The sequence below is a fragment of the Drosophila navojoa genome, chromosome 3 (assembly GCF_054131105.1).
Source record: "Drosophila navojoa isolate 15081-1374.11 chromosome 3, UAZ_NAV_1.0, whole genome shotgun sequence".
Classification (NCBI taxonomy): Eukaryota; Metazoa; Arthropoda; class Insecta; order Diptera; family Drosophilidae; genus Drosophila; species Drosophila navojoa.
This window is the reverse complement of record NC_142891.1, coordinates 14,969,367-14,992,726: the sequence shown is the minus strand read 5'-3', so window position 1 is coordinate 14,992,726 and position 23,360 is coordinate 14,969,367. Positions and strand designations below refer to the sequence as shown.

The 23,360-nt window shown below is 35.3% G+C and overlaps 2 protein-coding genes across 3 annotated transcripts; one reads left to right on the top strand and one right to left on the bottom strand.

Moving 5' to 3' along the window:
• Positions 1-1,271: 1,271 nt before the first annotated feature.
• Positions 1,272-4,940, bottom strand: LOC115562248 (alpha-tocopherol transfer protein-like). Its single transcript, XM_030383348.2, has 4 exons — positions 4,774-4,940; positions 4,284-4,604; positions 1,634-2,095; positions 1,272-1,569 (listed from the first exon to the last, which is right to left on the bottom strand). The coding sequence occupies exons 2-4, from the start codon at positions 4,521-4,523 to the stop codon at positions 1,387-1,389; spliced, it is 885 nt and encodes a 294-aa protein (XP_030239208.1). The 5' UTR covers positions 4,524-4,604; positions 4,774-4,940; the 3' UTR covers positions 1,272-1,386.
• A 6,410-nt stretch (positions 4,941-11,350) lies between these two features.
• LOC115562247 (alpha-tocopherol transfer protein-like) lies at positions 11,351-22,674 on the top strand. 2 transcript variants are annotated; one of them, XM_030383344.2, is made up of 8 exons: positions 11,351-11,729; positions 20,967-21,168; positions 21,228-21,319; positions 21,390-21,543; positions 21,616-21,741; positions 21,854-22,032; positions 22,115-22,265; positions 22,330-22,674. In XM_030383344.2, exons 2-8 carry the CDS (start codon positions 20,982-20,984, stop codon positions 22,377-22,379), a joined length of 939 nt encoding a protein of 312 aa, XP_030239204.1. In that variant the 5' UTR covers positions 11,351-11,729; positions 20,967-20,981; the 3' UTR covers positions 22,380-22,674. The 2 variants fall into 2 exon arrangements, with proteins under 2 accessions (XP_030239204.1, XP_089113629.1); XM_089257503.1 differs by lacking the exon at positions 11,351-11,729 and adding an exon at positions 18,089-18,245.
• Positions 22,675-23,360: the final 686 nt, after the last annotated feature.

Here is a 23,360-nt window from a genome sequence, read left to right as displayed (position 1 = left end):
AAAGTCTTGAACTTGATTCATGATGCAGTTAAAGTTGCTGACATAGGCCCATACATTACTGAGTGTCACAAAAACTATAAGCAAACACACACATATACATATGCAAATACATTTACACATAAATGCATATCTATATAAACATACATTCATCATCTCTGACCATATTTATTGCCATTTCCTTTGACTTTTAATATCTTTCATTTGTGCAATTTCTTACTTGAAATTTCTGTACATTAACTTAATTTAGTTTATAATATTTGAATATTTAAATATTATGGAATTTTAGTTAAATAATTTTAGTACATGCAACTATCTAGAGTTAGGGCTAGGGTTAGATTTATGTATGACAAATACCTGTCTATGTTGACCATTTAATGTTGGGGTCTACTACGTAGTGCTTTTTAGTGCTATGACAACTTCAATTTCAATCTTTTGGGCTTCTTAGGCTTCTTTAGGCTTCTTCTCTGCATGCGCAACACACACACACACACACACACACATACATAAGCACACTCTCTGCTAGCTGCGCAGTTGACGCCACGACTGCGCTCTCAACTGGGAACTTATAGACAGATGGAGCTAGATCAACTCAGCTTGTTGCCCTGATCAGGAGTATTAGAACTGCCACGCCTCCTCCTGCCGGTTACATACATTAAAGAGAGAGAAAAGAACTTTACATAGAATGCATATTTTTATGCTCTTTCATAAAATGAATGGAGTATATTGGTTTTGTGCAACGTTCGTCCTGTTGTCTTTCCTTCTCTCTGTGTTTGGGTTTATTATAAATTGAGGTGATATAAGCCTTGTAGACATGGTCTAGATATGAAAACCTGAATAGCACTGAACCACCATGAACCTATCTTATCTATTTTATTTTTTATATATTTCAAGACATGCAAACATGTCTGCAGGCCCAAAGAGATATTGTTTGATTGGATCTATGAATCAAAATTATGAACTGTTTTGGAGTGATTAAATTAGTTATGAAAATTAATGAGCTCCAATAAGATTCGTATATATTTCTAGATTAATTAGGTAGGTATAGTTGAAATATTGTTTTATAAATGATTTCAACGTGCGTAAAATTTGTTTCATGTAATCCAGCTCTAAATCTGATTCTATAGGGACTTCGACTGGCTTGTAAAATTAACATCAGATTAAGGTTAATGCAGATGTGCCTTATCTCTACACTAGATAACACTAGATCCATTACATAGAACCATTCTTCAGCCCATTTTGATACCCATTTGATAGTCGGGAATCGCTTGGGGTTTTGGCATTATGTTAACTAATTTATTGTCAATTGCTAAGAACTAATCAAGAACATATTTATAAGTACAAGGATTAACTAATGTTTGGACTGGCTGCCCAAGGACTCATAGAGCTCTACCACTGGGCGGGTCCCATCTCGCTCCAGGTGTTCACATATTCGGTCTGCTGCTCGAGGGCGGGGAACCAGTCAAGGCCGCCATAGTCGATGGCTGGCTGGGTGCCCTTGTAGTTGGCTGGAAGCACCGAGGGGTCGAGGAACTTGTGCAGAGATTTCATGTCGCTGCCATGGAAGTGCATCTGAAATTTAGAGAAATGAAGATCAGTAAAAGCGAGAGAGAGAGAGAGAGACTGCTCAACTTACGCGTTTGTTCAGCTTCTCCTTGATGAAGGGCTTGAAGAGCGTCCAGACCATGTTGAAGATGAAGGGCTGCTTGACGATGTGCACCTCCTTCATGCGCAGCGGCATGGCCTCCTGTATGAAGGTGAGCAGACGCTTGGAGAAGCTGGGCGACAGCGCCTTCACCTGCTTCATGGCCAGGCCATCAAAGTCCATAATGCAGACGACTCCGCGCACCTGTGTCTCCTCCTCCAGCTGGGCGGCAATGTGCACCACGTACAGCATGCGGAACATCTCATCGCTGGGTATCAGATTGGGATCCCAGAGCTTGCCGCAGTTGACGATGAGCACGCGTCGGCCCTTCTGGTCGCAGTTCTTCAGCACATTGATGACGCTGCCCTTGACGAAGCGCTCCTGCACATCCTTCACCTGCAGGCCGTGCACCAGAGCTTTGTTCTCCTTGCGGAAGCTAGCAACGTTTTTCAACTGCACCAAGAAGAAGAAGAAGAACAACAACAGGTGTCTAATCAATCAAGCTGGCCCGATAGCAAACGTCTTTCGCATTGACCATTGAACGGCCATAAACACCATGGCTCTGATAAGGCGTGGGTGTCGGCCGGTTTACAAGGAACTTAGAGCCTAGCGCCACGTCATGGTCAGCAGCCGTCGCATGCAATATATGTATGTATGCTAGACCACAAACACATATACATACATATATATATATACGCATGTATGTTAAATAGGAATACTTGCTAGCTGCTTATCGCTCGTGTTTCATTTTTTTGCTGCTTGTGTCAGCGGGTTCAAACGCGTATCACTGCGAGAATCAGCATAGATGACGTACGTTCCAAGAGTTTAGCTGGCCTAGCGACAAGTGGAGCAACTCCTTGACTGGGAGGACTAGGGTATAAAGAGTTGCTCATGAAATGTGTAACAGAAGAAGCCACATGAAATATATGTTATGATATGATATATGGCTCATCTAACTAATTTTATTTTTAGGGAATTAAAGCTATGTAATCCTTATCTGTAATAAAATTGCCCCTTTTCATATTTAAGAGTTTTAGATATATAAGTAAAGCCATCCACTGGAGAGAGATTTCACTATTTAAAGTAGTTTGTGCAAAATATTATCCCTACAGAATAAGATCTCTACATTACACAGTTTAAATTCAATTTTTATGTGAGAAAATATTTAGCCATCCTTTCATCTATCTATAGCTGTCAATTCAAAATATTTAAAGGAATCTAAGTTTCATTTTACACAGTTTCAAATGAGCATAATCCAAAATTTGTATAAATAAATAGTTTAAGAGTTTTTCATATTCCATATCTGTGATTAAACAATCCTTATCAGCATCCATATAATTTTATAGCATCTAAAGGCTTGCTTACCCATAAAAGTTTTCTAGCTATTCAGGTTTTAGTCATTCAAAATTGATACACCTAAAAGAGTATTCTCCAATTCTTATTTCATTTCAGTTGATTTTGATTCTCTTTTTCCATTTTTGTTTCGAGTCAGCTAAGGAGCTCATTTTTCGCTCAGATTACACAGAGCTGAGGTTGTAGACCCCGCTCTGTACTCCGAGCTGTCTTATGGCGGGTCAATAGGTATATCAGCCCAGCCTAGCTCAGCACTGATAAGGCGATCCCTAGATGTATTTTAAGCTCGATTGCCGATGCGAATCGGATGTTGTTAATCATTAACTGATACGTGGGTGGGATTGGAGTTCAATTTGTGAACTAGATTGATTGTGTACTGCATATAAGGAATGTGTAGACTTCATTGAATGCAGTGCCTTTTTTTTAGGTATTAATAAATTAATTTTAAAAACTATGTTTGACTGCTGGAAATAATATATTATACATTTTTTCTATTTTCTGTTATACCCTTATTATAATACATAGTTTATTTTAATTTTGTATTTATAGAATATTTATTAGTGTTTAAAGTAGTTTTATAGTATGAATTTCATAGAATTTTTATTTAATTAGAAATTTGTAAAGAAACATTTGTAATCTATTTACTTAGTAAATCTGTGGTATATGTGGGTCGCTTTATATTATATATGGGTAGTTTGCATATCATAACTGAATCATATGCATATCAAATGTAAATCGTATATATTTTAGCTGAGGATTATATGTGCACCATGTGTGGATCGCGCGTGTATCATAATCCTACCCATATCGTGTTATTCACTTCCGAATTATATATAATATATATGTGACATACAAATAATTCGCATAGGATATGGATTTGATAAGGATCGTACGTAGATTAGCGGGGAATATGGAGCATACACATTTGTGTATTTGCATAGCATATGTACATATGTATGTATGTGTAGCATATGCAGATCCTGTTTGGATCACTTATTTTTACAACTTCTGTGCAGGCAGGATTGCAAAAACTTAGAAGATTTGTTGTCAACTATTTTCACATTTAAACTCATTATGGAACACACCATTTGACAATTATAAGGAATTTCTATTTGAGCACTGAAATGGTCACTGATTATGAACCTAATGAGCCTATAAATGGTTCCATTTCAATTAAGTTTAAAGTCTTTCACAATTTCAATTCCAAATTGATGCCTGATTTCCAAAGAAATCCGACTGCTAAATAGCTGTAGAGCACCTTTCACTCAAAATTAATTGGAATACGCACCTTCTCCAATGCGCTCTCCGGATAGAAGTGGCAGACACGCAGGAAGATCAAGAGGAAGGCATCGTCGTCCTTGTAGTTGAGCTCTGGCGTTGCCTTGAGCAATTCGCGCAGCTTCTGAAGTGACTCTGCTCTCAGCTCGTCGGTTTCGCGCAGCTCGGCACGAGCGATCTCCATGGTATCCGGCTTCATGTAGCCGATGCGCAGATGGAATGCCTCCTCGCTGATGTCCACGTTGGCCATATTGAGTATGTGTGTGTGTGTGGGGGGGTGGAATGTGTGTGTGTGTGTGTGTGTGTATTGGTTATTTGATATCCGGGTAGCCTGCGTGTTTCAAAATGCATTTCAATTAGTTTTGGAGCACGGAACAATTTGCCAACTGCACTTTGCGGGCTTAATTTCGAATAGTGAGCAGAAAAAATGAGCCCCAAACGCAATCCGCGCTTTCAATGTTGACAGTAATTTTCAGTAATAAGTCATGCCTCGTATTTACCTATGGGCGTGAAATATTCAACAACGAACGCGACTCTACTTTTCTTGTTTTATTTCGTATTTGATTTTTGTTCTGTTATTGTTGATGTTTTAACGGAATGGAATCGCGTTCTGGTTCTGCTTCCTCGCGACTCGTGTGTTTTATACCAACTGAAATTTGCTTTTGAAAAACCCTTGCGAGTTAACGTTTACTTCTCTATATGTTTGGATGTGTGTGTGTGTGACTGTAGTCGTATATAGCGTCGCAGCGACGATCGACACAAGCGGCTATCGCAAATACAAACACAAATACAATTACGAAGACAGCGTCCGATCCGTTGCTGTCGCAGCTGACGTCGTCGTCGCCGCTAAAGTTGACTTTGCCGTCGACGTCGACGTCGACGTTGACGTCTTGAGCATGACTCGAAGCGCTTCAATTTCAGATTAGGAAAATCTCAATCGAAATGTATTCCATACAGAGAGATACATCGTATATATGTGTATTGGGCTTCGATAGTTAGTCAACCTGCAGCGCTTATCGCGGGCCACACCTCCATGGCTAGCTGTCACTCACGTATTGCTCTCGCCCTCGACAAAGGGCAAACACTTGCCATTTCGCGATCATCGCCGTGGAGCAGTGTGATCATTGACCTGGCTTGGGTTTTAGCACATGTTGTCAGTCTTGAACTTTAGTCTAGCCCCGCCCCGCCCCTGCCCTGCTCAACCCACCCCTTCCCGCTCCGTTCGAGGTCTCAACAAGGAGAAGCCAACTCGTTGGTCATGGAAACAACATGGATACTTACTGTTTCTCCAGCGAGTAAAGTCCAAGTTAAACACAATGTCTTTGGCTGATAACACAGCGCCGAAAATTTCAGCTATTATCGTTGTGTTACTTATTTTCATTTTTATGTTCAATTGACAGGCAGCTAGTGCACCCGAGCCGCGCCCGCTGGCATTCTGCCTAGATAGTCCTTATCAATATCGACAAGTGTCTTAGCAGCGACGTCGGCGTTGGCGTTTTGGCGCTGTTGGCGGCGCAGTCGACTGCTAAGGCGGCAGCCAAAGCGATGATGAAAAAAAAAAAAAAAAAACAAAACAAAACTATGAAATATCTCTGTATTTCTAATAATACTCTTTATTGGGATACAATGGAATTATCATGGAGTTTGTTAGAGCAGATTTGGAGGTAATTTAAGATTTTTAGGTTGTTTATAAAATTTATTTGTGAAAAGCTGTTGAACAATATAATAACTGCAAAGAAATAATTTAATGAGTTTAATATTTAATTTTTTATTTTTCTGACTTTCTAACTTCATCAATTTTTCAGAAATTAACTTCAAAAAATTATATGTATAAAATTAATATATAATCAAACATATATGTATATTTTTACTTATACATGTTTTATTTTTTTATTTTATTTAATACACTATTCTTATAAACAAAAAGAAAAGGTTACAAATGCTATAAATAAATGTTGCATATAATAAAAAGTATATATAATATATATTATAATATTCTCTTTTGCATACATATATATTTCTATATATATTAATATTTAAGTATAATATCCGGGCGTATTATTTAAGGTATAATTATTAAAATAACAGAACTTAAACAACTGTTATGAAGTCAGCACTAGTCGATGTACTTTTGTTTTATTCATAAGCAATTTGAGACTACGACAGCTATAAACAAAATTTTGTTGAGATCATAAAAATGACTTTATGGGGAGAAAAGGTTCTCAGATCTGTCTACTGCTTGAAGTGAATTAAAGTTTGTTACTAAATTAGGCAATATGTATACTAAGCACCTTTCAGGGTATTTCTTTTTCAGTAGTATACATTTTTTTTGGGTTGACATTTTATAAAGCAGCAGAGCCTACTACTACTGACAATTTCACAGGGCAGCTCTGAGGTCAGTTGCATTGAGTTATGCTGACAGTATGCATGCATTTGAATAGAAGATAATTCCCACACGAGTACCATTGCAAATCGCTGGCTGGTTCGCTTCGGCAGATCGAATTTATCAGGTGCCGTGAAACAGTTGTTCCCTGTTGCCGTCGTTATTGGGGCAATTTCATGCTTTTGAAAACAGCGAAACATTGCCGTCCGTTATCTTTGTTAATTTCTTCGTGCTTATTTTTGTATTTTTTTTTTTTTATTATTTATTATTGAACTTGCCAAGCTTATGGCAACGTGCGCCTTTGTGCTCGGAAACAACTAATACCCAAGGAAACTGAAGATTTCGTTAACCCATGCACAACATATGACATACACATATATACATATATATACAATGTACAGTATATAATATAACTGGATTCGCGCATTCGGTTAGTGTAGTCATAGGGCAAAGTCTTTGCACTTGATTTGATTTGTTGTCATCGAGTTCGACACTCGCGTCGTTGTAAGCTTTGAAGTTGTTTTTGCTTCTGTCTTTGTTTTATAATATTGCTCAAGTATTTGTTGTTGTTTCTGTAGTTGTATTTATTGTTTTTGTTCTATATATTTTTTGTATTTTTTTTTTTTTTTGTTTAGTTGCCGAGTGTGCTAAATGTGTTGTTGTTGCCATTGCTACTGACGCGTTATCGAACTTCTGTTTTTGCGTTTGTTAATGAGCATTTAAATATGTTAAAAGATAACACACATTCAAACGACTCATATTGTATAGACTCGAATATATACAGAGAAATATTTCTATATTATATATTTTATTGCATTAATTGCAATCGATTCGCGCTTTCAAAACTGACTAAGCTTCGGCTGCCCGGGGCTCCTTATCTGCGATGCAACTTCTGGGCGCCAAAGTCTAAGATTTTTTTTGCATTTATTTATATGTATATAAAAAAATAAATCAAATGAAATTAAGAATACAATTATTTTCATTTATTTTTCGTTTATTTATTTATTTATTTTATTTTTTTTTTATTAATTATCAATAAATATTAAATTTAAAAATACCATTTACCTTGAAATTGAATCAGGTTAATAAAACAATTTTCTTTACAGAAATGTTTCATTATAATAGAATAAAAAACTATATTTAATTAAAAATAAATATTAGCAAATATTTACTATTATTATCAAATTATAAAATTATTATTGAATGATAATAAATATAATATAATAATATACTTAAAAATAAAATATCTTAGTATGTTATACATATTATATTTCATTGACTTATAAATAGTTTCCACATATTTTATATATCTATATATTTTCGTTTGCTTAAGTAAAGCATTTAAATGAGTGATTTGCAACATTCCAAGAACTACAAAAATTGGCTGGAGTATTTTGTATGTCAAGGCTTGGATATATTTGCACAACATAAGTGCCTTAAAATTGATGGCGAGAAAGTCAAAGTGTTCGCAGTTCACAGTTCACTGAGGCTGACGAGGAAGCATAGACTGAATCTATTTTAGTGCACACTATCAGAAACGGCATATTTTACACAAACTAAGCGGGTGCTCTAATTTAGATAAGCGAGCTAACTATGCCAAGCACAAACGCTGTTCCGCATTACGTGTTCCATAAAGCGCTCAGCGCCTTAGAACTATTTGTTGTGAAGTAGAAGTATTTGTTGGTGGGGCTTGCACTTTGCACAGCTCGGCGATTTGTTCCATTCATAAAGGGAAACAGTCGCCGGCAATTAAGTTCTTCAGCTTCATCAATAAAATGTATATTCGCGAAATCGTATGATGTACTTTGGATACACATCGCGACTTTCGATTCGATTAAGCGATAATGAGACGATATAAGAAAGTGTAGAGCACACTTAAAAATTACAAATGTAGCGTAAGTACTTGATGACTTGTCAATGTGGAAATTAAAGCGAGTGGACGCTCACCGGGTAAACTTTGACTGATGACGCCATCGAGAATCTTTGAACAAAAGAAAAGTTTTGAATGTTCTGTGACCCAAGCACAGTAAAACTTATCGTCTTGAAATACATACATATATTCAACTGAGAACAGGTGCTTCACCACACAAACCAAGTAAAACTGAGTCATTCTGAGCTGGGCCGAAGGGAAATGTATTTGCATTTTGCGAAAGTGTTTGGCTGTGTCAGTTGACACACTGATTGAACAAATGATTGACTAAATAAAAGATTGACTGTTTGTTTGCCTGTCCGACTGTAAGGTTGACAAGCTGACTGATTGAGTGTTTGACTGACTGACAGACTCACTCCTTGATTGACGTTTGATTGAATGAAACAGCATTCAGCGCGATTGATCAATTAACTGATTGACTATAACCGACTGATTGATTGTTTGTACTGAGATTGATTGGCTAACCGACTTAATTATAATTACTTACTTATTGATTAATTAATTGATTGCTTCTTTTCCTAGTTGATTGACTGACCGATCGACTGACTGAAAGAGTGAGCGAATTCTTGAATGTCTGATTGACTGAATGACTGAAATACGGACTGATTGATGTTTGAGTTTCTAATTTTCTTTTGATGAAGTTTATGTAAGTTGCAAATTTCTTCTAATAGCCCGAAAATTGGGCACTTAAACTGGATGACATAATAAATACTTTCACGAAATAAAAGCAGTTTTGTTGTTCAATTTATGAATAGTTTATCTAAAATGTCAATCAGCGATTGCAAAAAATTCTCTTGAGCGTATCAGCATAAAAGTTTCTCCGAATGTATTTACAAATATTTATATATGTACAAGTACATACATATACATATATACACAGGAGTATATTTATTTTTGCGTTATCTTATGCGATACGCTAATCAAGTTACTTACTTGCCTTTTTGATAACTGCCAAATAAATAAGCGTGTATTACAACAAAACAGACTACTCGGTGTTTCTCATAAATTATACTTTCAACTTTTATTTCTGTTTCTTATCTTACAGTAAGGAATTTGATGGAACGATATTATTTATTTCTACACTCTCTCCCTCTCGTCGATATTATTAATATTTCTATATTACTTTTTTTGATTACAAAAGATATAATAAACATTGATTGTAATTCATTAACAAGTATTTCATGCGGATAAATTTGTGACATTATTAAAAAAATGATGGAAATATAAATATTTGTAAGAAAAATTTGTATTTTGACGGAGTTGTGTAGTTAACAATTTGGAGCTTGACCTTAACAAGGCCAAACAGATGAACTGTCGCAGTAATCAGAAACCTTTTTTGCTTAACAAATTCATACATGAAATAAAACTATGCTAAGGTCGCTCACGTAAAATTTACATAAAAATTAAATTTTATATGCAAACTGCAATGATTTATTAGCCTAAATTGTGGTGTGCTATAAATTTACAAAGATCTGTTGAGCATGATATGTAGACAGTGCGTATACGTAATATAATGCAAACTATATAAAATTACCGGAAATTTTTCTGCAATTATCGCTTACATAGTTTGATTCGTAATCAATCAACAAGTCATTAGGTCTATCTTTATGGTTTAATTTCTGTGAACAATTTTTTTTTATATTTTTTTTTAAGGAATTTTATGGCAACAACAATTTAGATAAGTGACAAGCCAAAAGCGAGCTGATAAACCGCTTAAAATATAAGCAATTTAGTATATGTATTTTACCTTTTTGCCATTATTGCATAATTGAAAAATTGCAGAATTGCAGAAGTGAAGAACAAAAGCGTTGAACTTCAACCAAATGCCCCTGGGGCAAGCCATTGAAAATGAAGAAAGGTAAGAATTTCATATATTTTAATGCCATACTAAGCAGCCAGGTGTATGACACAGCCCCTCCACTGTCAACTTCACTTATCAGCAATGAGAAAACGAGTTTGGACTCGCCAAAGTCCACGGTAGATGGCCCCCCGTGGTAGCTGAAGTTTATTGAAAGATTTAACACGACCGATAGGCGATAGCCGATAGCGCCTTATGGCTTGGCCAACGTATAATTACGCTCAGTTTATTGTTTTTATTAGCGAACGAACAAAATAAAAACAAAGCAAAGCCAACGCGAAGCAAAGGCAAACCAAGCCAAACAAGCAAAGTAAAACCTTAAATAAAGTACTCCTCTATTTGTAGAATATAATAGTAGTTTTAAATGCTCTAAATGAAATTTAATTCATATTTATTGAATTAAAATTTGTTTTAATATTTTTAAATTTTAATTTTAGAATATTAATAAATATAAGAATATCAAATATAAATAAATAAAAATGGATATGATATTTATGATAAATATACAATAAATATTTTATTTTTTAAAAAAATATTATTCGAATCAATGTATTATATTTCACATTCATGCGTTACAAACTAAATTTAAAATATGAAAAAGCTAAAATATGCGTTTAACGCAGAAAATACAAAAAAAAAAATACTGCCAAGCTTAGCTAAAGCAACCCGAAACCAAGACACTAACAAAAAGCCCTCAGTCAAACTTAAAAAAGCTTGCACATATTTGTACTTGAAGGCAAAGCTTTGCCTTGAACAAGTTGGCAGCGCCCCACAGAGAGCGCACAATCAAGCAAGCGAAGCTTTTTATCGTCATTATCGAAGTATCGCAGCTGCTTGTGGCTGTTGTTGTTGTATGTATCTCTGTTTGTGTTTTTCTGCTGCTGTTTGCTTCTTTTACATATTTCGCCAAGCTTGAGTTGGTCCGTTAATTAATTTCATAAGCTCGCTCACAAGCTCCCAACTCAGAGTCGTTTTAGCCGCGCTACCAATTGGACGTCAATTGTCGCGCTCGCGTTCTTAGCATATCCCAACTATTGCCACTTTACCGTTTCGCCGCCTCGCCGCGTCCTGCCCAAAAACATTACAAGCCGAAGCCTTTGTACACACTGCTCGTGTGTGTGTATGTGAGTGAGTGTGAGTGTGTGTGTGCTTCGTGCGTCTCTTGAGCTTGCAAAATCTTTGTAAAGTGAAACGTGAAATAACTCATTTTGGCCCACTGCCAATTTTGTTTCATTTTATTTTTAATATTCAAGTGAAACAGTGTGAATTTTGAACCATTGTTGCGGTAAGTTGCGCTCAGGTCACTTTTTGATTACCATTGCTCAGTAATGTTGTTGTTGTTGCTGTAGTTTCTACTGTTTCTGCTGATGTTGTTGTTGTTGTTGTTGTTGTTAGTTATGCGCATGTGCGGCAGCGTTGACACACTTTCTGCCTTCGCCTGCAGCAACAGGCAGTCGCAGTAAGTCCGGCCTGGCATTCAAGTGCCGCTCGAACGGATTGGCAATAAAAACAATTACCACTTGGCTGCTGCCGTTGCCTACCGCCTGCAGCATTTCAACAGAGATTCAATCTAGCCGCTTATACATAATCAGCACCATCAGCTGCTGCTATGGGCTTCCATTTGCCCATAATGAATTTACATAAAGACATGAAATACCTTTAAGGTCTAAATCTCACGATAAGTCGATAATACTACACTTTAAGAAGAGGCGGTAAAATGCAATTAAAAGATTATAATCGGCGATTTGGCCATGAAGGTAGTCTTTAAATTGAAAGTTAAAAATTTAATGAAAATTATATTTTATTGTTTTGGTATTTTCTTTATTTATATATCGACTGTATGCATATGCGGCTAGACTAGTTGTTTCGTATATGAGCCATTTATGGGCCTATTTAGCTCTTAAGGAGTGGCTCCAGGAATGTGCTGGCTGTGACTATTTCAAGGTGTTGATTTTGGTCAAGAATGTGGATAATATGCTTGACACCTGAACATAGTCAGAATTCACTATTCGCATTTCCTTTTGAGTACACCTCGTATACTCATTTATATTCTGTTTTTTTTTTTTTTTTTTGTGTGGTCGTATTAAAGTTCACCTACTCAGGTCCAATCGTCTGCTCTTTTTTTATAAACTGCAAACTTGCTTCGTAATTTGGAAAGTGTTTTGATGAAACTTAGGATTTACATGTGGATGGGATTTAACTGAACTGATTGTTACTATCCCCTTTTCTCTAAAACAAACTTGACTGTATTGTTTAATATCGACGATAGCATAGGGCTATACGACTATTGTTTTCATCTTGCGAATATATGTATATATTATATACCTTTCAAGGTTATACCTTTAAAATATATTACCTTCAATCTACGGTAAAAGCATTATGTAAACAGTTGTTCTTTTAATGCATTCAAACCACCTGCTCATACTTTTAGATGCAAAGTACAAGTCATTAAAATTATTTCTAGATTTTAAATTTATTTTTTGCAAGTTAAGTTGGCAAAATTGCCTGAGAAAGTTTATAACTGAGGGAGGAACTTTAACCCATGAAAATCGTAATAAAGATGTTTAATGTCGAGGAGTTAAGTTAAATTAGCCAAGTGAACGTAGGTCAATAGGACTCATTGCGGAGTTTCTGACTATGTAAATAAGCTCTTTGAACCTGCAGCTTAATAGACAGTATAAAGATAGGAAATATATCTGTATCTGTATCTGTATCTGTATCTGTATCTGTATCTGTATCTGTATCTGTATCTGTATCTGTATCTGTATCTGTATCTGTATCTGTATCTGTATCTGTATCTGTATCTGTATCTGTATCTGTATCTGTATCTGTATCTGTATCTGTATCTGTATCTGTATCTGTATCTGTATCTGTATCTGTATCTGTATCTGTATCTGTATCTGTATCTGTATCTGTATCTGTATCTGTATCTGTATCTGTATCTGTATCTGTATCTGTATCTGTATCTGTATCTGTATCTGTATCTGTATCTGTATCTGTATCTGTATCTGTATCTGTATCTGTATCTGTATCTGTATCTGTATCTGTATCTGTATCTGTATCTGTATCTGTATCTGTATCTGTATCTGTATCTGTATCTGTATCTGTATCTGTATCTGTATCTGTATCTGTATCTGTATCTGTATCTGTATCTGTATCTGTATCTGTATCTGTATCTGTATCTGTATCTGTATCTGTATCTGTATCTGTATCTGTATCTGTATCTGTATCTGTATCTGTATCTGTATCTGTATCTGTACTGTATCTGTATCTGTATCTGTATCTGTATCTGTATCTGTATCTGTATCTGTATCTGTATCTGTATCTGTATCTGTATCTGTATCTGTATCTGTATCTGTATCTGTATCTGTATCTGTATCTGTATCTGTATCTGTATCTGTATCTGTATCTGTATCTGTATTGTATCTACATTTGTATTGAATTTGTATCTGCCGCTGTTTCTTTTATATTCTCTGGTATATCGTATACATATAAACGGAGTTGAGCTCATTGTTATTGTAGCATATGTTCAATGGGCATTAACTTTGAGTTGTCCCTCTGTCAGTGTGTTAATTGAAGGTTGTTGAGCCCGATACGCATGGCATTTGATTGCATACAATTTGCAGTTTGCCCGAGTATTCGCATTCGCAATGGTACGATATACAAACATACCTTCTATGCTATTGCTGATTCATGGCATTTGCGTACGTTGGCCTTATATACATATATGTGTATTATGCCAGTCAAACGGTCAGGCATTTGACACCAAAACGTTGCGATCTTACACTGAGACTCTATCCGATTCCGATTGTGCTTCAATTTGTATTTGTCTTAACAATTTTAGGCTCTTTCAATAAAATATCAACTGCTGAAAATCGATGGCCTTGATGACTCGGCGACTTTGTATGCCGAATAAGCCAAGATGCAGTCAGTTTCTGAGGAGCATAATAAAAGTCTGCCAAATAAAACTGAAAAACCAGTTAAACATCTTTAACAGTCGCTAAGATTTCGTCTGTGTACATGTGTTCAACTAACTGCCTATGTATTTAAATCGTCAAGTGTAGGCTGCAAAAGAGACACAAAACATAAAAACCAACCAAAGCCGTTATTTACTGTTTTTTTTTTTTTTTTTTTTTCATTTGCCTATATGCGAATCTGTGATTCGCGTGTATTTATCCGATCTTGAACTGAAGGCAAACTTAATACATGCTATATAATGATATATGCATATGTCGTTACCAATGATTGGCATCAAAACCGGCTTTGCTTGGTTCTAGAGCACCGTTTCTTGGCCGGTAAAATATTTGGTTTACGACATAACGTTTCTATGCAAATCTTTAAGCAAATTTAAATGGCAGCTACTTGTGACTAGCGTTAGAATAATTGCAAGTTTATAAATGAAAAAATCAGAGTTATTCGGTCAAATTATTTACGGAAATGAACTTTAGGTAAGCAGGCTATATAGATTGTAAGAACTACGAGGATATAGATAGAGAGCAAGGAAGAAATATTATACATAAAAGAAATTATTATTTGATTTAATGTACTTTTCCATATCCCTAAACTTTATAGTTCAAAGCTTCTGTTAATATCAGATAACGTGTCATATATCTTGTATTAATCTGACTTGCATTAATCTTGCCATCTATCTAAAGTATTTGCAACGTCAGCATGAGCTGGGCCTAATCTTTTTTTTTTGAGCGCGTTGAAAACTTCTGAAGTTTAGCTGAAAAATAAATATTTTGTATTTAATATATATAACAAACACCGAACCCCCATGGTCAAATTTTTGTTGTTGCTGTCAAAACAGTTTGCTCTAACCTTGCTTATTCTTCTTTTTTTATTTTTTTTTTGATTTCGTACGTGATAATTTTATGAAGAGTGTTGTTTTTAATGCTTTTATTGGATTCATTCTTAGAAATTACTTGATATATATAAAGCTAGCATGACTGGTTATATTAAATTATCTTTCATTATTTTCTAATAGTTGAATACTAGGCATTTCCTTTCAACTCCTCAAAAAAAAGTCTTTGTCTGAAAGTCTAAAAAGCATTTAAATAATAATGCTAATTACACAAAGTCAATTTGTGAATTTGATGAGGGCATATCAATGTTATAGAGGAGCTCTATAAATGTTGGATACCAAATATATTAGAACATAAAATAAACAAATGTTTAAATAATGAAGGAAATAATTATTGTCATCATTATTATTGTTATTTAAGTTATTTAGATAGCTGGACAGATAATAATATACTAAATATCTTTTTGTTTTTATTGCTAATCTTCATTAAAAAGAATTGAGAAATATTATTAAAGGCTGTTATTTGGCTGTTTGTTGGGTGAGATCATTGTTTGAATTATATAGAACTGCCATTGATTTAAAAACAATTCTATGGCTTCGTTTTAGAAGGATAATAAAATAGTAACGTATTCGTATAATCTATACAATAACAAAATCCTATTGTTCATTGTAAATTGCTATTATATATACTCTTATATGTAAACCAAAAACAATTTTGCCACTTCGCTCTATCTTATTGTTGTATCGGCTACTGCAAGCAAATTCAGAGTTCAGCGGGGATAAAGCCCAACATATAATGAGCTCAATTTGCATTTAGCACTGTCATTTCTGCCCGAAGGTAATTGTGAGTAATTGCTGGAAGTGCTAAGTTCAGTAGACAACAAGTAAAAATGGTGCGCCCGGTCATCAATGACTGCATAATACTTGTTTTCTGCTGAAAACCTGTTGAATTGTATTTAGTATGGGTTTTAAAAACAAGTACACAGTAGAATAATATGACGAAAATAAATAAATTAATAAAATATGCTGTAGAAGTCCGGCTTAAAAATATTAAAAAAACAACAACAAGAGGCGTAGGCGCATAATGATAGGAGCTCAAACTTAGTTATTCGTTGATCAATAGAGGAGATCAAGAGTAAGCCAAACTCTATTTCTCTAATCTAGTCTACATCTCACGCTAGAGTGCTTCCTGATCTATCAGAAGCACATTATAAGAAGAGGGCACCAAAAAATATATAATAAAAATGTCAAGTCTATATTCAACAAAACATACTCTTTATACTTCCTAAACGAGTATAAATTCGATCTGTGTGTTATATTTCTAATGTGCCTACACACATACAGACTGCCATCGATACAGGTTATTCTACTCGGCTGTCATCAGAATCTTTAGTTTACAGTATTACGAAATTGTTTTCACGACTCTTGCAATTAGCTCGTTACCAGTTTGTGAATAGTCATTATAAAGGCGGAGCTCGACTAGCTGAAGCTTATTTATTATTGTCAAGTCATTGGCAAGTGGATGTGAATATTTTTTCACTTTTTCACTATATTTGTTTTCTTTTTTTTGCTGGTTAGAAAACAGTTACTCCTATGAGGTCTATAAAAATTGTGTAAAAAAACAGTAATTTGCATTTAATGGTTGGCTGCCTGATCAATTCAAGTGCTTGGCCGGATTCATTTATGCATATCACGCTATATCTATATCTAAATATAATATAGATATAGATATTTATTTTCTTTTTCTTCATTATGACTTGAGTGCAGTTCGGAATTTTATGGGTATTTTCAAGCAAATTGCCATTTTCTGTTTTTATTGTTTTTCTAGCGTTAATCAAGCAACTACTGAATTCAACTTTCTTGCGGGTACTTAAGAGCTATTGTGTGCTTAGAAGATAATCGCTTGAACAATTGCACTTTCAATCCAAATATTATGTACACATGACATATATATTTTTATGTTATATACAAAACCAGATTAAGTATACAATGTGTGTATACATAAGGCATTTAAATACCCACTGGAAACTACGATAATCAACACTTGACTAGAGATGGGTGCGTGAATCAGCGTGAGCGTGTTGTGTAAGTCCTTGAAAACAGATTCAACTTCATTGCCATTTCAATTTACCCAAAAAAAAAAATGTAATTTTGTTGTAGTCAAATATGATTTAATTTGCACCTTTATTTACATGCCTTTCTTTTGGGTTCGTGTAGTTAAAAAAAATAGTAACTGTTGCTTGCTTTTAGTGTATTCAAGGCCAAATGTTTTTGGTAAGACACCAACATGACTATTACATTGCAAAATTCGCCAACTACTTTAAGTGGTAGTTCATAAAGTTCCCTCTTGAATAGGTTGTGGTTATAGGTGACTCTATGAGTAAGTTAAACGCATAAAAAAATTGTTGAGCAAGCGAAATGAAGTATATATAGTATATCTGTATATAGTATATATAAAGATTGACGCGATTGAGCTGCGCATTTTCCATGTGCTCAGGGTATAATCATAAAAATGCTAGAATTTTCCATGTTTTCTGTATTACATCTATTTGGTTTGCTTCGGATTTCTAATTGATTTAATTAAAGCTGTATATAATCAAGTTGCCGTTTAATTGTGGATTATATTTGAATATCATAAATAAATTTGCTTAAGAATGCAACCGGTTTCAATGGATTTGTGCTCCACTCACTCGCTCATCTCTAATTTCTTTTATGACTTTTGCATTCGGCTGGAGCGCATAAATCTCTGTGTGTGTATATTTAAAGAAAAGAGTAACCGATACCAGTTATCAGCATACAAATAATGCCCAATAATTGCGACTGAGTGATTAAACGAATACAACAATTGATAGACAGCCAGCCAGCCGGACAGTTAACTAGTCGCTTATATTTACTTGCAGTTTTATACAAACTTTAGTCCAGACAGTTTCCGAGCAGCCGTCGACTGTGATACATCTCATTTGCTCTGCAGTTCAACAAGAAATTATAGCAAGCAAGGTCAGTGATAATTGCAACAGGAATATACTGCATAAATTGTCGTTAAATTATTCGCTTTATTGACGTACAGAAATGTCGAGTAATTTGAGTCGTTAAGTATAAATAAAGTAAGCTGATTACCTGTAGACCTTGACTGAGAGTGGTTTTATTATTTATTTGTTTATCTCAGTAAACGAAAAAAGAACTGTACTTCGTATATATATGTATGTATCCCAGCCTTGAGCGAGACGAATCAGACTGAATGCCAAAGGGCGAATAAACTTTCACTTTTAAAAAGTATATTGAAGGACGACTGACTGGTTTTTCATAAGGATTCGATAAACAAGTTAACGACATACTAAATAAGAAAACAAAGAAATAAAATACTAAAAGGGTTAATTAAAAAGTCAATTCAATAGGTGATTTTTTATATTAATTATATATATAATGTTATATGTTCAAAGTTATATTCTATATTCCTTGATTTCCATAGTCTCCTTCCTTATTATCGATTAGCATCTTTGTTCTCGTTTTCTTTGTGCAAAACTGTCTCATAAACTTTTTGTTTACCTTGATGCTCTGTTAGCAGCGGCTTCTTTTCATCGACTTTTATGCACAGGGAAGTCGATAAAAAATATAACAAAATTTAAAGTTTTTATCTGATATGCTGTAGAAATGTTTTGTTGAGGAACGCTTTGTTTATGCATCGATTGAAAGCACATAATAAAAAACACAATCTCTTGCGAAATCTATTGAAATAAATATTTTATGATCAGCTAGATCAAAGACTCAACAACTCTTTATATGCCAAGGGAATTTAGTTTTGCTGTCAAGCTAAAATTGTTATCTAAAAGAATTTATTTGAGATTTAGGGAACTTTTGACAAGCTATCACTGAATATCTATATTAGATATGTGTATATGTATTACTTATGGGCTAATTATAATCACAATATATTGACAACTTAATACTTGTAAATCGGTTCGCCCTTTATATAATTGACGATAAATTTGATGTTTCATAGTGGGGCATCATTAAGTTTAATTTTGTTGCCAAGCTTCTGTAATTTACGTGACACTTTGCATGCGGCTAATTGGTAAACACATTTCTGTCACGATCCACGACTCAAATTAGCTACACGCTGCATTACTGTCTTAGCTTTATGTATTATAGGTTGTTTCTATGTTTAAGTACTGAAATTTACTTTGCTTTACATTGTTGTGCAGAAGGTCTGAAGTCGAAATTTATGCGCATAAATTTATGGATCGATGAACCCGCATCAAAGTAAGCTCAAATACAAAGCCTATAAATAGAAAACACTGAGAGTAAAGGAGAGAGTGAGAGAGAGAGAGAGAAACGGAAATACCAAAAAAGTAAGATAAAACAAAAATTGAATTACCAAAGTTTTCAATTTTTTGAGTGTACGAAATACTCACGTTGTCTGAATGGTTAAACCAGAAACGCAAATATCAACGGTTTCTATTGATTTCAATCATTTTTCAAATTGACAGTGAAGCGGCTTTAGCTAGGCTCTGGCCTTGACTTTTACCTTGAAAATGTCGCATTCAAATAGATTTACTAATTGCTCCGTTGGCCGAGTCGTAAAACGGCTTTTCGATCAGTTTGATGGGCGCCTTCTCACTCACACACATAAACACCCTCCCTCTCTCTCGCTCTCTGTATATCTGAGTTTTGCTCGCTATTACTCTCTTTTATTATTTTGTGCGCTCTGCTTTGGGTCAAGTGTGGAGCATAAGTCGCTACGTCATGCTCTGTCAAGTTTGAGCCGCTTTTTTCAGTTTGCTAGCCAAGTCGTTGCCGAGTCTTCTACGTGTAGCCCAAACTAACAGAAACATAAAGTCGGCATAAAAAGTTTTGTGTACAAATCGAAGCTTGAATACTCTATACAAATATATGTAGTATATTCAATGCGGAAGTTAGTGAAGCAGCAGAAATGAGAGTTACGCTTGGCTTGATAAGACTTCATTGTATAAAATCTATGTATATAGAATTATACATATACATATGCTCTATAGTCTAGATTATCCATTTATTCACATATACAAGCGCTCGTGCTTGAACAAAGAATAAATGAACTTTATATTTTGATCTCAATTTATATAGTATTGCATTATAATTCACTATATCTATGATCTCTTTAATTTATTGTGTCATTTTTTGAATTTATTTATTTATTTAGTGTTTTTTTTTTATATATTTATACTTTTTCCCATATATAAGCACAACAAATGGAGTTAAGAATTAATATTTGTAGCTCATGTCAGCAAATTCTTTCGAAACAGTTTCAGACGCACTGTAGCTAAAGCAAATGAAACTTTGGCATTCAACTACTACAGTGCTGGTCAAACCTCATGGCATATCTTAAGCACCTCGGCTGTTAGTGTGTTAATGAAAACCTTAGTGGTTTTTCGGCGTGCGACGTGTGTCTAGTGACGTTGTGTGACCAGTTTTGGTAACGTTGTCTATTTGCCGCCCTAGCGTCCCCGGCCGCTGTTTTCGGTGTCTGTATTGGTGTGTATTTATTTTTGCTTTTTTTGTTTTACGGCAACGTCTTCCGTTGTGGGCTTGTTAATGAAGATCAGCATTGAGTCATGTTTTTTCGAGCATTGGGCCAAGGCATTGAACCGCTACGAAGGGGCGGAAATAACCCAGTTGCGGCGGTAGCTGTACGGCTACAAAAATCATCGACTATACCAAATGAACTTTTATTCTCGTTCGCAGCACCAACTAGCAAAGATGGGCAAAGCGGAATGCATTAGCTACGATGACAACCATGTGCCATACATTGATCTGGGCAGTGCGCGGATACGCATGGAAAAGGAGCAGGCGCCCGACTGGGCCCTACAAAAGGCACAAGACGAGCTGCGCGAGCTGCCCGGCATTAAGGAGCAGGCCATCAAGGAGCTGAGAGAGCTGATACAAAGTGATTAGATTAGATAAGCATGGGAGTAGTTGCAGTTTATTTACCTTCACGATTCACAGATGAGAAGCACCTGACCTTGCCACTGGATGATGAGTATATGATGATGTTTTTGCGTCCTTGCCATTATTATCCCGAGAGCGCGCTGAAGAGAGTAAGTTTTGCACTCATTATATACATATATGAATATTTGTTTAATAATTATTATTGTTCATTTTCGGCAGCTTAAGAACTTCTACAACATGAAGTCCAAGTATGGCATCGCCTGTGAGAACATTGTGCCATCGAAGCTGAAGAACGTGTTCGAGAGCGAGATCTTAAATCTGCTGCCCAATCGAGATCAGCATGGTCGTCGGATACTCGTGCTGGAAGCGGGCAGTAAGTATAATATATAGCATGAGACAGATATGTGTGGATATATGTATATCTGAACTCTGTGTACTCTTCTAGAAAAGTGGAAGCCATCGAAGGTGCCGCTTGTGGATCTGTTTCGCGGCATACAGCTCACCGTGCTGGGCTCCATGGTGGAGCCATTTTCACAAATTTGTGGTGCCGTTGTCATAATTGATATGGAAGGTAATAAAGCGCGAGTTTATTGTGTTAACGGCGCATAATATGCATAATGCATTGCATTAGTTCACACCGGTTAACGACCCATTAACACATTTTAACGTCTCTATTGCTGCAGGTCTGCCGTTGAGCCACATAACTCAGTTCACGCCATCGTTTGCCGCCATGCTGTTGGATTACGTTCAGGAGTGCATTTGCATGCGCCTGAAGGCCGTTCACATTGTCAACAATTCGTACATCTTCAATATGCTCTTTGCCATTTTCAAGCCCTTCATTCGCGAGAAGCTGCGCAAGCGCGTAAGTATTAAATTTATTTATTTCAATATATTTTATATCAATTGAATATATTTCAACTTATCTGCTTCTCTCTTTATTGCAGATCTTCTTCCATGGCAAGGACTGGAAGGCGTTAACGTCGCACATTGATGCCAGTGTCTTGCCGCCCAAATATGGAGGCACTGCCACATGGGAGCTGCCGCCCGGCCCGCTGCTCGGCGAGTTCTTTGACTGCTACTCGAAGGACTATGAACGTAAGTACCCACATTACAAATACTTTACAACTCAAAAATATAATATCATATTCTCTTTTCACAGAGGCCGACAGTTATGGCTATGATGAGGGCTACAAGATGTCAAAGAAATAATTTTAATATCTCTGTCATACCTCATTTTTGTTTGTATCGTATTTTATATCAATAAGTTGGGTCATTTGTGATATTGCAAATATTGTTGTACTTTTGTAATTTGTAGTTATTTTCTCTAGAGTATTCGCACAGAACAACGGAAGCCTAACTAGGGTTTTTTTTTTGCTAAGGTTTATTGTACTATATAGCTTAAGTATATCTGTCTTATGTGCATATGTATGTATGTTTGTATACGTTTATTGTAATGATTGCTGAAGTTGACGAAATAAAAATCAAAATTTTGTTACCCATTAAATGTACCGTAATTATTGTAATTATTAAAATGATTTCTGAATATCATTTCCATCGATAAATTTTCAGGCTTGAGCAGGCAGACCTACAGTTTGGGAGCTACTGAGACGCTTGCAAGCAGTGCGAAGCGTATGGGAATTAAATTTGCATGAGTCACTCACTACACATAAGCAGTGTATTTTGTAAGCAGTGTTTACGACAAAATTTATTTGATCTTGGGTACAGTTTGAGATTCACAGATGAAAGCTTTTTATATCATCAAGCCCTGTCGAGTGTTTGGCAACAGGTTTTAAATGAATTGTATGGATGCAGCTTAGATTCCAGTTGCAGTTTGAGACACATTGAAGATTTTAAACACCTATGCGATACATTCAATTTCAAGTCCTTTTACCATTCATTGAATTGATCTATATATATGAATTATTTTTATTATTTCCGCCAATACAAATAATATAAAAAAATCACACATGTTTATGTTTGTATATGCATATAAAATCTTTAATTTGATAATCAGCTTTAACATTTAAAATTTTTTGTCATCTTCATTACCCTAAAATTTCAAATACCAACATAAACTTATTAATATATGTTTATATGTATATAGAGTATTCGTAAGTTATGATTTCGTTAATTTCTTCTCCCAGCTATATAATCTTTGGCATTGCCAGCTATGAATGTATTCCGGAGTCG